The 14,588-nt window shown below is 48.6% G+C and overlaps 1 protein-coding gene across 1 annotated transcript in view; it reads left to right on the forward strand.

The window, feature by feature from the left end:
* CTNNBL1 (catenin beta like 1) overlaps positions 1 to 14,588 on the forward strand; it is a 98,769-nt gene that overhangs the window by 59,720 nt on the left and 24,461 nt on the right. The window contains exon 11 of the mRNA XM_079979398.1: positions 103 to 284. Within this exon, the coding sequence (XP_079835524.1) occupies positions 103 to 284 (182 nt within the window). The remainder of the gene's footprint in view (positions 1 to 102; positions 285 to 14,588) is intronic.

The following is a 14,588-nucleotide window of genomic DNA, read 5'->3' on the forward strand; positions in this document are numbered from 1 at the left end:
TCATTGTGTTCAGCCTCATCCTACTGGCGGGTGAAAATCTTCTGTATCTTGTGGCAAAGTGCATTGCCCAGTTCACTGACAAACGTCCTTCTGCTTCTACAGAGAGAAGAAGATATCCCGGAGCAGTGCCCTGAAGGTTTTGGACCACGCCATGATTGGGCCCGAGGGAGCAGACAACTGCCACAAGTTTGTTGACATCCTCGGCCTTCGGACCATCTTTCCACTTTTCATGAAGTCCCCCAAGAAAATTAAGAAGGTTGGGACCTCCGAGAAGGAGCACGAAGGTAGGATTTAATCCCACAGAGGCTGCCTTGCTGACCATGAACCCTTCGCCAGCCTCATAGTTCGAAGTGCAGCCTCAATAGACTTGCGCCGCCAGGAAGCACTTGTAACTCTGAGTCGCTTGCCAGCGTCTCCTCCTCTCTGGCTGCTACCAGCATGGCGGTTAATTAGCTCCTGCATATGTGCATGTGAGCCTGCCGTTTGAAGCTGTCTCTTTGATGCCAGGCTCTTTTGAAAAGAGTAATGAGCCAACTGCAAATGTCACCTCCAAAGCCGTGTTTTTTCCTGGCTCCGCGCACTGAAGTGTGACGTGAACATCAGGCGTCGCAGGCACAAACTGCTTGTGACTCTCCTGTGTTCCCCCTCCATCCCCTTCTCGGTTTCCTTCCACCACCCAGCCGCCCGCTCCCTGGAGGAGATCCAGAAGCCCCACGAACCTGATCTGGAGCTGGTCTCGACGTTGTCGCTGCTGCTACTGCCAAGGGGTGGAGATGCTGGCAGGAAAGGCTGACCCTCCTGTGGCAGGCAGTGGTGAATGAAAATGACTCACCACTGACTGGTGAGGATTATCCATTAAACACACACACACAAACCAGGTAGACAGTATTGTTTGTTGCACTGAAAAAACGAGTGCCGTGAAAACCGCAGTGGAATGCACATTCCAAATGGAGAGATGGGGTGTCTTGTCCCCACCCTCCTTACTTCTCCAGAGCAGAACATAAGCTGAGAGACGTCTGTTTTTTCTGCCTGCTGGAAAAGGAGAGGGCAGAAGCCTGTGCTGTGCTGTTGACAAGATTGCACTTGGGGGCGAGGGGCGGCGGGTGTGCGGGTGACTGGTTCAGCGAGCAGCTGTTTCCCTGCTGAAAAATGTGCCAGTGGGTGAGCTGGTAACAGAACATTTGCTTTAGAGCACCAGCATTAGGAACACGATAACGTTATATTAATGAAGGCAATGGGTTGGCAAGGCACGTTTTTACAGGGCTTTAATAGCTGCCCAGTTGAGCTTCTGCGCCTTGGATTCTCCGCTGGGAACGGGTGCAGAGAAGACTCCAGGCAGAGCACCTGGAGGCTTTGGAAAGCTGCCATCATGGATGGTAGCTTTTGAGGTGGGAAGGGGAGGGAGGCCTGCTTGCCACACAGAGGCAGCCAATTCTGTATGGCAAAGTGGAGTTTTCACTTCCTTCTGAGATGGGGTAGGATAGAACCACGGGAGACTTGGCAGGGGTACAGCTTTCCTTGCACCCAGCATGCAGCTCACCACCCTGGTTGGTGAAAGAGGGCGTCCAATGAGTGAAGGTTGCTACAGGGGAGAATGGGTTAGTTTTGTTTCCCAGGCCCTGCCTGTCACTTAAGGATCCCAGGAATAATAATAATAATAATAATAATAATAATAATAATAATAATAATAATAATAATATCAGGGCAGGATTCACAGAATCCAGGAGTGGACTTGATAGACTTAAAATAGTGGATTTTTTTTTAACTTTATTTTTTGGTGGGTTCAATTTTCTTTGTTTGAGATTGTAGCAATTCCAGTTAATAGAGATGTTTAACTGGCCTCCCTAGAGCTTGGCTGGCCATTATACTGATGAAGGAGTGTGTGTACGTGTGTGTTTGTGTGTGGTGCAGCAGTTTCACATCCTTCCCAAGCCATGCTAGATTTCTTCTTGTGCTCAGACAACCCAGCAGGGCTATAGGCATTGATGGCTTGAGAGGGTCTCTAGGTCTAGCCGTTTCTGAATCTGAATCCTGTTCCCCACATGAGCCACTACTGGGCCATCGTTTTCACCTGGGCCCTATATTTACAGCTGGGCCATCTTCAACTCAGTTGATGTAAGCAATGAATGCAGAGCTTGCCCCCTGCTTTGTATGCGATCCTGTAGTGTCCACAAAATATTTTAGTCTTTAAAAGTTACAGTGGAACCTCGGGTTACGTACCATCCTCCTTATGAACGCTTCGGGTAACGAGCTCCGCTAACCCAGAAGTAGATGCTCTGGTTGCGAACTTTGCCCCGGGATGCGAGTGGAAGTTGCGCGGTGACAGCAGCAGGAGGCCCCATTATTAGCATAAGCGGACCTCATGTTAAGAACAGTTTTGGGTTAAGAACGGACCTCCGGAACGAATTGAGTTCGTAACTGGAGGTGCCACTGTATAGAACTAACGCTGAATGTTTGGGGTTCAGCCCAGCTTAGTGGTTGAGAAAGAGCAATCTATCAGAACAATGCCCATTTTGGGAAGGCAAAACTCTGAATTCTCTGGAGCTGTTAACCCCAGTTGACCTGGTTTGGGAGTTGCTTTCTCTCCAGTGCTCAGATGTGACCCCCTTGTACACTGTAACAGTGAATAGAACGGCCCTAGTGAAATTTGGGCGGGGGCATGAAAAGGAAGGCTAATTGTGCTATAGTGCAAGCATATTTACAAGCTCAAACCAGCTGGCCATCAAGCCCAATGTTATTCTGCCTCCAACAGATGTCACTCAGAGAGCCGTCCGTGCGGATTAGAGACCTCTGGGCTCAGTTTGTCCCTTGGCGTGTCCATCAACTTAACCGTTTTGGTCTGCTCTCATCTGTCCTCGTCAGAGTTACTGTACGGCGCAGCCCACAAAATCTCCCACCCTCACAGACCCCCTTACCCTCCCAGGCAGCATCTTCAGAAGACCAGCTGCAGGATTCTTGCATGCAAGATCTCATGTCACTGTCTCCTCTGCTCCCAAAGATCCACCAGGACGTTTCTTTTGCATTCTTGACGGTATTTGCTTGCAAAGGCAGGTGTCCTCGTTTTCCCAGGGATTCCTGCTGGGTTGCATGCTATAATGCAGTGTTTCCCAATATTGTGCCTCCAGCTGTTTTTGGACTACAATTCCCATCATCCCTTGCCACTGGTCTTGCTAGTCAGGGATGATGGGAGTTGTAGTTCAAAAACAGCTGGAGGCACAAGGTTGGGAAACACTGCTATAATGAACCTCAGTCGCATTGTTCCTAGTTCATTGCTGACCTCATGGGTGTCAGGAAACACCCAGAATTCAGAGGATGTTGCTAAAGAACAGAATGCAGCACCTTTTTCCTCTTCTAGCAGCGGCCTCTTCATTGCCTCCTTCATCCTATGTCGTCTTTCTGTTCTTCTTATATGGAATTTAAGGTCTTCAGTCACCCTGAGTCATGCTCAAACTGTGCTTTTCATAGAATCCTAGAGTTGGAAGAGACCACAAGGGCCATCGAGTCCAACCCCCTGCCTAGCACCATCTTTGTCTGAAAAGTTGGTAAACAGGTGGTTAATGAGAAAAGACATGGTTCAGATATGGTAAAGGGTACTCAGAGTCAGTACTTGCTCTTATTGTTGAAGCCTTAGTCTTGGAAAGGAATTGGTCTGCGTTGGTGGTCCTTGATGAATGAATGGCAGCTCGATAGGATTTTGTGTCTATAAAATCAGCTAGCAACACCGCCCACTTGAAAGGCCATCATTATGAAGATTTCTCACCTGCCCTTCACCCTAAGGCCCTAGAGCAGATAGCAGCAATATTTTAAAAATGCTGTATTAGAAACAGTTCAAAACTAATTACAGTGGTGCCTCGCAAGACGAAAATAATCCGTTCCGCGAGTCTCTTCGTCTAGCGGTTTTTTCATCTTGCGAAGCATCCCTATTAGCGGCTAAGTGGATTAGCGCTATTAGCGGCTTAGCGGCTATTAGTGGCTAAGCGGCTAAGCGGCTTAGAAAAAGAGGGAGGAGGGAAAAAACTCGCAAGACTCACAAGACGTTTTCGTCTTGCGAAGCAAGCCCATAGGGAAATTCGTATTGCGAAGCGCCTCGAAAAACGGAAAACCCTTTCGTCTAGCGGGTTTTTCGTCTTGCGAGGCATTCGTCTTGTGGGGCACCACTGTACAGTCACAAGAATAGGGCGGCTCCTAAAAACACAAATCTTTGGGTGTCAGAGGCCATTGTAAAGAGGTGCATCCTCCGTGAATTTATATGATGTGGGGAGGGTGCTCTGGTCTTTCAGGTATTTGGAGCCTGAGATGTTTACGGCTTTAAACCCCAACGTGGGCATCTTGAATCTGGCATCGCTCCTTATCGCTGTTCCTCTTCGGAGTCAGCTTTTCCTGCTTAATCAGAGCCTTTGGGATAGTACCTGCATGCAACACCTAGCTGGACCCCGAAAGGTGCAAAATCCTCCACGTGCTAGGCATGTGTTTGTGCGTATACATGTGTGCATGCCACCTACCCTTCTGAGCCAGAAATCTCCAAAGAGGATTTTTTTTCCTGCCAGACTATAAAGCCTTAAACACTCAATGCCATTTAAATTAAAGAATGGCATTAAGCTGTTCACTAACAGGCACTTTGTGTTAAACAAGGATTAAAATGTGTGTCTTGATGGTTTTTGGTGGTGTTTACAAAATCTCACCACTGAGCTTGGATCTACTTCGCTTCGAAATTCCTCCAGCATCCCTGCCGGCTCTAAGCACCTCTCCCCACCCCTCCACGGGCCCAGTGTTCATCCAGCCTCTGTGCCCACATCCTCCACACTTAGGGACCTGCGTGGTGTGATTCTGCAAAATGCAGAATTTGAAAGCGGACCCAGAAATCGGCACCCGAAAGAAAACTCTGCTTCAGAACATCCGCTTGATGTTTTTGAAAGCCTGTTCCCAGGAGCTGCGGCAAAGTGCAGGCGGAGAATACCTTGCAGAAATCAGAGTGTGATGGGGAAGAGGGGGCAGGTGAGGAAAGGAAAAGAGAAGAAATGAGCTGGGTCAGCTGAGCAGCAAGATCTGGCATGAGCGGGGGGAGGGATGTCTCTTCCATGCTATTCAGAGCTATTCCCCCTACCCCTGGACCAGTAAGAAGCAGAAACTATTCTTCCAAACGAACAAAAAATATACACCTGCTTTTGCTTCAAGGCGCGTGCTTTCTGCAGGTTACAGAAAGCCGGTGCTGCAAGGGATGTTGACCAGGCCAGGCCCTTAGTCCATCTAAGCCTATCAGTGTCTATTCTCACCACCAGCAGCTCTCCAGGATCTCAGGCTCAGAGGGGCTTGGCTATCCCTGCTTACTCGAGATGCTTGAGATTGTAGACTGAAGACAGTACGGCAAGACCTTCAGCCATCGACCTCTGGCACTTGCATACTTCCTTCAAATACATTTCAACGTGGAGCAAGAACGTAAGAAGTGCCTCCTGACTCAAGCCATTGGCCCATCTAGTCCAGCATCTTGTTCTCACAGTGGCTGACCAGATGCCTCAATGGGAAACCAGCAAGCAGGATTAGAGCACAAGATCAGCCTTCTTCCCTATCCCGTTTCTCCATGCTATGCAATAATGTCACCTTTCCGCTAAACTGAAAAGTCACAAACGTTGCAGCCTTTCTCCACCCCCTTGATCATTTTGGTTTCTCTTTTCTGAACCTTTCCCAAACTCTTGCCTCTCCTCTCTACTGCTTTCTGCATCTGACTTTGCTTCAGAGATGGCTTCTGGTTCTTTCCCTCCTTTTTAACCACCTGCTCAGGTTTGGGGCTCACTTCCTCAAGGGCTGGGATTTGGAGTTTGGGAAGTACCTGAAATGCTAGACCGTAGCAGCAGTGCGTGTGTCTCAAAGAGCATTTCCTCAAGCTTGCCTTGGATAGCAGCGATGCACCTTGAGTCTTGTTCAGGTTCAGTGCCTGCTGAGCCCAAGCACTGGAGGGAAAGAGCGGCCAATTATTGAAGATGGCCCACCAGCTCCAGCCTTTTTCAGTGCACCAACTGTCGCCTGCATGAGTTGGATTGGAAGCAAGTCCAAGAGCCCGTAGTGGAAAGAAATGGATTGTGCAAGGTCGTTGGAAGAAGAGCAGCAGTTCTGGGGTTGAACACTTGCAGAGAATGATGAACTAATGTAGAACAGTGTGTGTGTGTGTGTGTGTGTGTGTGTGTGTGTGTGTAAGAGAGAGAGAGAGAGGGAAGCAGTTGCAATTTTATACCCTGGTGGGATTTCACAAAGTCATCATCAACCATGGTGATTTCCATTAGGCTCTTGGAAACTGTAATATTTGCTGCTGCAAACTTCATAAAAATAGCGCCACTGGGAACTGAAGTCTGGAACCAGCTTTACTTTCTTATTAGCAGTGTTTGTGTTTGTTTCTGAGGTAATAAGTGCAGCACAGAGATCAGACTTTGTCGGTCTCCCTATAGCTTGGTTCAGAATGTTGCTACCCTAGAGTGGAGTTTTATTTCTGTGTTGCTATGCAAGTATGATATTAACATCCATACATTAAAATCAGCATCTGGGAGACTGAGGTTCAAATCCCCATTCACCCACTGGGGTGCCTTGGACCAGTCACTGCCGATCAGCATAACCTACCTCGCAGGATTGTTGTGGGGATTAAGTAAAGAGGGGAACCGCTGTGCGCCACGTTGAGCTTAGATGGAAAGGTGGGTGTCAGGGCAATACATAATTTGAGTGTGCAAATGTGTCTGTTTGGGGCAGTTCATGGTGTTTTTTCTGTGTGGGTTAGTGCTTTGGAATTTGCATGTGGGTTTGTACAGAATATTGGACTTCGAAATTTCATGTCCTTGGAAGATGGGCTACAAAATACAGCGGGCAGAATCCATTGGGTGTTTGTGTGTACGTGTGGAGAGTGCTAGTTGCAGTTCCTGGCCCCTCCAGCTGAAAGGATCCAATTCAGCTAGGACTGAACAAGACCATGTAGAATCACTTCCATTTAGAAAAGGCAGGAGAGGAATAGACGGGAAGAGTCGTCCGGTTCCTGGATTAGCTCCTTCAGCTTCACCTCCATTGTTTTCTGGGCCTAGGGAGGTGAGTATCATCTCTCATGAGCGTCTCTTTCCCCCAAATGAAAAACAGTAGCTTCCCTTTTCAGAGATGTGAGGTTGCAAACATCCGACTATGCAGCAGCCTTGAGGTCTAAAGGCAGAGCCTCATGAAAGAATAATGCAGAAGCAAACTTGGAACTTCTTTTCTCAATGGTCTTGAGATCCTGAAACAGACCCTTCTTATCTCTGCTTAGGAAAATAGGTAGCTGCCGTGTTGCAGGTCAGACTATTTCTCCATCCATTCCTGTCTTGTCTACTCTGGCCAGCTGCAGCTGCTCTTGCCGGTGGTCTCTCTGCCTCTCTTTCCCATCACCTGTTTTCCAGTCCTTTTAACTGCTGGGGAACGAACTTGAGACCTCCTGCATGCAAAGCTCTGTCACTAGGCTGTGGTTCCTCCCTTGCACAATTCTTGATCTTTGCACTCCGCATTCTTCTCCTAGGAGGAAATGCTTCAGTGCCATCCCCCCCCCCAACTCTTTGCCTGCCCTTCCCTTGTGCAGGATACCTTCCTGGCAGCTGGTGCCCAGAGCGGATACCTGGGCGGGGCGGGGCTTGCCTGGGGCGGGAAGGAGGACGCGTCCTTGGGCCGAAGCGGCAGCCAGCCAGACGTTTTGCAAGCCCTGCGTGTGGCACACGTCTCCTTGTCCGCCTTTATGGCCCATTAACTCAGAAGTCTAATTATGCCAGCTGAGATGACAACCTTCCTGAAACGCTTTGCCAGTGAAAAATGTGTTGGTTGCATCTGTTTGTGACGCACAGGCTCCCAGGGCAAATTTCCCCGGAAGGGAGGGGGCACCTTAAGCGCTAAGCGGAGAACGATGTCTTACAAAAGCAGGTCTGCTGGCAGCGGCTCACAAGGGGGCGCTTTCCTGGCTGTTGCTGCAGATAATTAGCTGTTCCTGTGATGACCCCTTGGTTCTTTCTCTGAGTCCAATGCAATGCGCGCAGAGGAGCACGCCTGTCCAGCAGGTGGATCAAATCCAAACATGGTTTGCCTGTCAAGGTAATAGAACTGTAGAGCTGGAAGGAACCCCAAGGACCATCTAGTCCAACCCCCTGAAACACAGGAACCACCGCGAAAGACTCCGTGACAGATGGCCACCCGACCTTTGCTTTAAAAAACCCTATGAAGAAGAGCTTGCCAACTTCTCCATTCCACAGTCAAAGGCTCTTATCGTCAGATAATTCTCCTTGACATTTAATCGGAATCTCCTTTCTTGTAACTTGAAGCCGTTGGTCCGGATCCCACCCTGTGGAGCAGCAGAAGACACTCTTGCTCCACAGATGACCCCTGGAGCCCCTAACAACCCTACCACTCAGCCCAAGGGCAGAGAGATGGTGTTGCCCTTAAGGGATGGAGCGTCTTTTTCACCTGCCCTGAGTTTTATGAAGGCAATGCAGCTCCCCTGGCAGGTGGCTTCATGGGCAGAGAGGAGCCCCACTTGGAAGGCGGGGTGGCAGTGCCTTTTCCTCCCTATCCTGGAGCTCCCACAAGGGGTGCCCACCCTGGCATCACACTCAACGAGATGGAACGCAACTGAGCCCTCCTGCGTTTCATGTCGGATTATGTGTAGAATAACATTGATCCTCTTAGCCAAAGCTCTTCCCCCAACTGCCGGCATGTATTATTTCACCAAGGTGGCTTGGGCAGCTTTCCTTTGTAACATAATTCCATGGGCCCTCATTAAAGTATATTACAGGGGAGAAATTTTAAAGCTATTTATCTCTGGGAAGTTTATGGTGCGGTATCAATGCCTCACAATGGAACAATTTCTGCAGAACTCTTAATTCTCCTATTTGCCACCATACCACTTAGATTTTTATTGCTAAGCATTTGAGAAATACTTTTCTGTAAGTAGCAGTGCATAGTTAAAACTGTGGAACTCCCTCCCACAGGAAGCAGTGAGGGCCACCAACCTAGAAGGCTTTGAAAGAGGATTAGACAAATTCTTGCAGGAGAGGGCTGTTAATGTCTCCTAGCTACAATGGCTATGCTGCGACTCCACTGTCAGAGGCAGTGATGCTAAAACCCTACTTGAGGGTTCCCCATATAGGCATCTGGTTGGCCACTGTAAGAACAGGATGCTGGCCTAGAAGAGCCATTGGCCTCATCCAGCGGATACTCTTTGCATGTTCTTATGCAAGTCCTTCTGGAGAGGTTTCGCGAAGAAAGGGGATGACTGACACCTTGAGACTCCTAGTCCCCTCAGGCCGTTCTGGGATAGGCTGAAAGTGTTCAAGGTTTTCACCAAGTCCTGTTTCTTCTATAGATTTTTTCCCAAAAAAAAATTCCACGATACGTTATCAAAGGCCTTCTCCGCATCTATTATGACCTAGTTGAGATTCCTGCATTGCAAGGGGTTGGGCTAGATGACCCTCAGGGTCCCTTGTTCTCAAATTCAGGAGGTCTGAGTTAGGGCTTTTGACACCCAGAACCCACTTGACTGCCTCTTTTCCAGCCTCCGGGTTACAAGTGAGCACACCGGCATGGGAAGGATCTCTGCTAGGACCCCCCCACACCTGCTCCATCCAGACAAAGCAGCCAATTTTTCCTCCTATAAATTTTTAATTATTGCTCTTATCTGCTCCTGCGATAACACTGCAGCCTGGAGAGCCTGCCTGTTGTTTATGCCCCCTTCTAATCTTGTATGTACAAACAAAACTTCTTTTGATAGGAGAGATTATTTGCTTGCCTTTGCTGCCTCAGCCCGGAGGCCGCAGCATGCGCCCTAATTTCCTGGCTGCGCAGCAGAGATAGGGAGTATAAATTTAATCGAGGTGAACTTGGGAGTGTTTGAAGATTGCAACAAAGCCTCATGAATCCTGCCACCTTTTGCACTCCCGATGAGCTGGATTTCTGTACCCAGAACCTCCGAGGTTATGGAGGGCAGCGAAGATTGGCAGCCGACAAAATCTAGAATTTAATTGCTATTCATGAGGTCCGTAGGTGGCACTAAAATCTTGATAACAAAGTGGCTTGGAGCTGCAGCTGCCCCAAGGCTTTTCAAATGTCAAAAAGGGAGAGCTGCTTTTCCCCTTTGCCTGTCCCTGTAGAGACTCCCGTATAGTTTTGAGGGTAGTCATGTATCTGGAAACACATCAAGGAGAACCAGTGATGCCTTCCAGTGTCTCCTTGTGTCGTGACAGCCTGCATGTTGGCAGAAAACGTGCTTGACTCTGTTAACTTTGCTCAGTTGAGGGCAGCAGGGGGAATCTGCCTACCAGGTGCAGGTGAGCTATGGGATCAAAACAAACTTTGGTCAAGAGAGGCTGGGTCATGGTTTTAGCAGGCCTGAAATAGCTCCGTTTCCCTGGAAATACCGTCCTTTCTAGGCAAGAAGATGCTGCAAGCAGTGGACAATCTGGCAAATGTTTTCACAGGGGTGGGCAGATTGCAGATGCCTGCTAAAGTTACTATTTTGTCTAGTGGTCTCCCCAAAACAGATTGCTCTAAAACACTGTGTTTGTACATGTGCCTTCCAGTAGGTGTAGACCTAGGCTGTGACCCTAAACGGTCAGCCTCATTTTTGTGTTCTTTGCCAAGGCTGTTGCAAACTGCTTCTGTTCTCTACTGACTTTGCCCTCAGTGCAAAACATGCCTTGCCCTGTTTCAAGTGCTCTTCTTAGCGCCATTTTCCTCCACTTCCTCTACCTCAGGTGAGGCTCTCACTGCCATTCAACCCAGTTGGTGCCACTGCTCTGGGTGATTTTTCTGGCAATGCCACCTGGCCTGAGCACAGTCAATTGTTGACAGAATCACACATGGGCAGCCAAGGCAACCTGGGCCAAGAGGAGGGGGAGAAGAAGAAGAAGAAGAGAAGGAAGAGGAAGAAGAATTTGGATTTGATATCCCACTTTATCACTTTCCTGAGAAGTCTCAAAGTGGCTAACATTCTCCTTTCCCTTCCTCCCCCACAACAAACACTCTGTGAGGTGAGTGGGGCTGAGAGACTTCAGAGAAGTGTGACTGGCCCAAGGTCACCCAGCAGCTGCATGTGGAAGAGCAGGGAATCGAACCCAGTTCACCAGGTTACAAGTCCACCACTCTTAACCACTACACCACACTGGCTCTCAAGAGGGAGGAAGAGGAGGAGGAAAATCACACCAAGGCGAAACAGACACTTCCGCCAGAACAGAAACCCAACCAATAGCCTCAGCTCAATGTGATCATTTAGTGATGAAGATATCTCTTGGCTTCATATACTTTTGAAGTGCCTATCGCAATCGGAGAGCCTCTGTCGCGGTTCTCTGCAACCTGTATCACACTATACAGGTATGCTCACCTGGGAGCCAAGATCTACTGGCACAGCAGCAAATCCAGGTTTGCCCTGTATAATAAATTAAAAGCAGCCTTTAGCGTTAATGAAACCCGTTAGCCACCCCCCACAACACGTTACCCGGAGGGAGGAGGGGGCCGCGCAGGGAATTGCTTCCAGTGATGTCACATTTAATGACTGAAATTAGCGTCGACCAAAAAGTTTAATTCTGCCCGGCGCTGGGGCTGTTTGTTTTGGGATTAGCTGCTTGTTGTAATCTTCTTGATTAAGGATTATGATCCCTTTAGAAGCATAAGCCTGGCAAACCTCCCAGGAGCCGACGGAGCGCCACGCACAATGTGCATTGCGGCGCCGCGCTTGAAGGGAGTGACCTTTCCCAGGCAGGCAGCTAATCCAGACAGCTCAGCAGAAGTTTTGTGGCTGAGGGTAGCAGAACCTTGCTCTTGGCTCCGTTGGCACAGGGCACAGCTGGCCTCTGACAGGAAGCGTGCCACCTGGAGGCATTGGTGGGCACTTCCTCCTCAGCAGTGGGAGAGGCAAACTGTGCCCGGAGGGCCAACCAAAGCCTGCTTCTTCAGCTTCTGAAACTTCTCCCTCTTCCAGTGGGGACTAGAAAAATGCTTGACAAACCAGTGGCTACGGGAGGCTCTCCTGAAGCCAAATGATGTGCTGTATGGAGATGTCTTCATGCCTTCAATGGGCAGCTGCTTGGACCAGCCAACAGAGAGAGAGCCCTTTGATCCTGCTAAGAGCCAAGGCCAATGCTGGGAGCAGAGACTCTTGCTCTTTCTCTTTCCCGTTGATGGGAGACGTCTGCCCCTGCAAAGAGCACACCTGTGCTCTGATCTTAGGCACGGCATCTTGCGTGAACTCCTGCCTTCACCTTGTGGCTCTGAGGAAATAGTTGCACCTGAGATTTTTTTTTTCTTTTAAAATTTTATTAAAGATTTTCTTGTTTTACAGAAGTATGTGTAATGTCTCTCGTATTTTTTCCATGTAACATTTTTACAAATCAGTTTCATTTGTTGAGACATTGGGGGGGGAGGGGGGGAGGGTGGCAATGTTTCTAATTTGCTTAATTTATGTAGGGTTTCATGTCAGCGTTGCTCGTGCAGGTTCTTGGCTGTTCATTTGTGTTTCTTCGGTGGTGAGCGAGGTTGGGGTTGGCCTATGGTGTGGTTGTTTGTTTGTGATTGGCTGTGGTGATCTTTGTTTTCATGTGTGAGTGGGGTGGGTGGGTGTTTTGGATCAGGTTAGCCATATTGATTTGTATGCTGTTGGTGGGTTACTGTCATTGTCTTGTTGGGCTGTGTATGTGATAAAGGGGAGCCATACTGGGGGGAAGGCGTCTTCTTCTATTTGTCCCTGTGTCAGTTTCAGTTTATTGATTAATTTTTCTAATAAGGCTGTTTCCCATACTATTTGGTACCATTGGTCCATGCTTACTACTGACAGGTCTCTCTAGTGTCTGGTTATGGTGTTTCTGGCTGCTGAAAGTAGGTGGGTTATGAGTTCTTTGTGGTGTAAATGGGCATTGTTGTCTTGGAAGATGTTTAGTAGGGCCAGTTCTGGGGTGGTGTCTAATACTTGCTTAGTTATTTTACATATTTCTCGTATGGCTGTTGTCCAGAATAGTTGGATTTTGGGGCACTCCCACCACATGTGGAGGTATGGTTGCACCTGAGATTTGTGGATCAGCAACAGATACACAAGAATGATCAGAGTCGTTCATTTGACAAGAGGCAGCCCCATCCCGAGTTGAGGCCTCCTTCTTGGAGCCAGTGACTTCCATTGCCTGTCAAGAGGAAGCCTTTGGCTCTTGATGGGGATGAGACTCTCTTTTCTTGGAGGTTTTTTCCGCAGAGGTTGGATGGCCACCTAGTTGAGATTCCTGCATTGCAGGGGATTGGACTACATGAACCTCGGCGTCCCTTCCAACTCTGCAGTTCTGTGATTCTATGAAACAGCACTTTCATTCTCACAGGTGGTGGGGTTTGAAGGCTGGCTCACTCAGAATTTGCAATCACAGGTAAAATGAAGAGTTGACAAGCACTCCGGTGCATGCAAAAAGATATTTCAGGCACCCACCTGGGCCATTCATAGAGCTCTTTGTGTGGTATCTGTAGAACAGATGAAAGAGGAGCTAGTGAAAAAAATCCTTTTTGGGTTTTCCAGTGGCCATGGATTGCTTTTCATCTCACTTCATGCACAGATATGCTTGGGGGACGTGGAAACACATTCCAAGTTGATATGCCTCCAGTTCTGGGCGCTACAATTTTAGAAGGATGTTGACAAGCTGGAACATGTGCAGAGGAGGGCAACCAAGATGATCAGGGGCCTGGAAACCAAGCCTTATGAGAAACAGTTGAGGGAATTGGGTATGTTTAACCTGGAGAAAAGAAGACTGAGAGGTGATAGCCATCTTCAAATATCTGAAGGGCTGTCCCCTGGAAGAGCGAGCAGACTTGTTTTCTGCTGCTCCAGAGGACAAGAAAGGAGATTCCAGTTAAACAGTAGGATGCTCTTTCTGACAGTAGGAGCTATTTGAAAGTGGAATGGACCACCTTAGAAGATGGTGGACTCTCCTTCCTTGGAGGTTTTTAAACAGGTTGGGTGGCTAGATGTGATGGATTTGTTGGTTGTAATGCCTGCATTGCCAGGCCGGGTGGACTAGATGGCCCTCATGGTCCCTTCCAACTGTACAATTCATTGGTTCTCTGCTGCGTGTGGAGGGATTTGCCCCAGGATAATTGGTGGCACAAACCAGTCCTGCTCCTGAATCCTCCTTTCTCAGCTAGCTTCAGAGCCTGGCCATGCCAGATGTCCTTGGGCCACAGAGCTGTGGGGCTTCTGAGCTTCAATCAGCTGCCTGTTTAACTTTCCCTGTGACAAGCTAAGCTGACATCCAGCGTCAAATGTGTAAATCGCCTCGCCACCAAAACATGCATCTCACTTGCAGCATCACGAAAGTAATGAATCAAAGTGTCAAGTAGCTTGAAGAAAATGAATTTGTTAATTGCCTGCATACTCAGACTCGGGGTAATATAAAAGGGAAGACTTGGAAACGCTCAAGTAGGAGGCAAACTGTGACCTCATTGCTGTTACTGAGCCCTGGCAGGAGGCGGGAAGTGGAGGCGGCTGTGTGATCAGAATAATAAAATCACCACCTTGGAAGAGGCTTGGGTGCCCCTCCAAGCAGCCAGTGCAAGATTGCAGGTTATGGAATTGT

The sequence above is a fragment of the Podarcis cretensis genome (genome assembly GCF_951804945.1).
Source record: "Podarcis cretensis genome assembly, chromosome: 6".
NCBI lineage: Eukaryota > Metazoa > Chordata > Lepidosauria > Squamata > Lacertidae > Podarcis > Podarcis cretensis.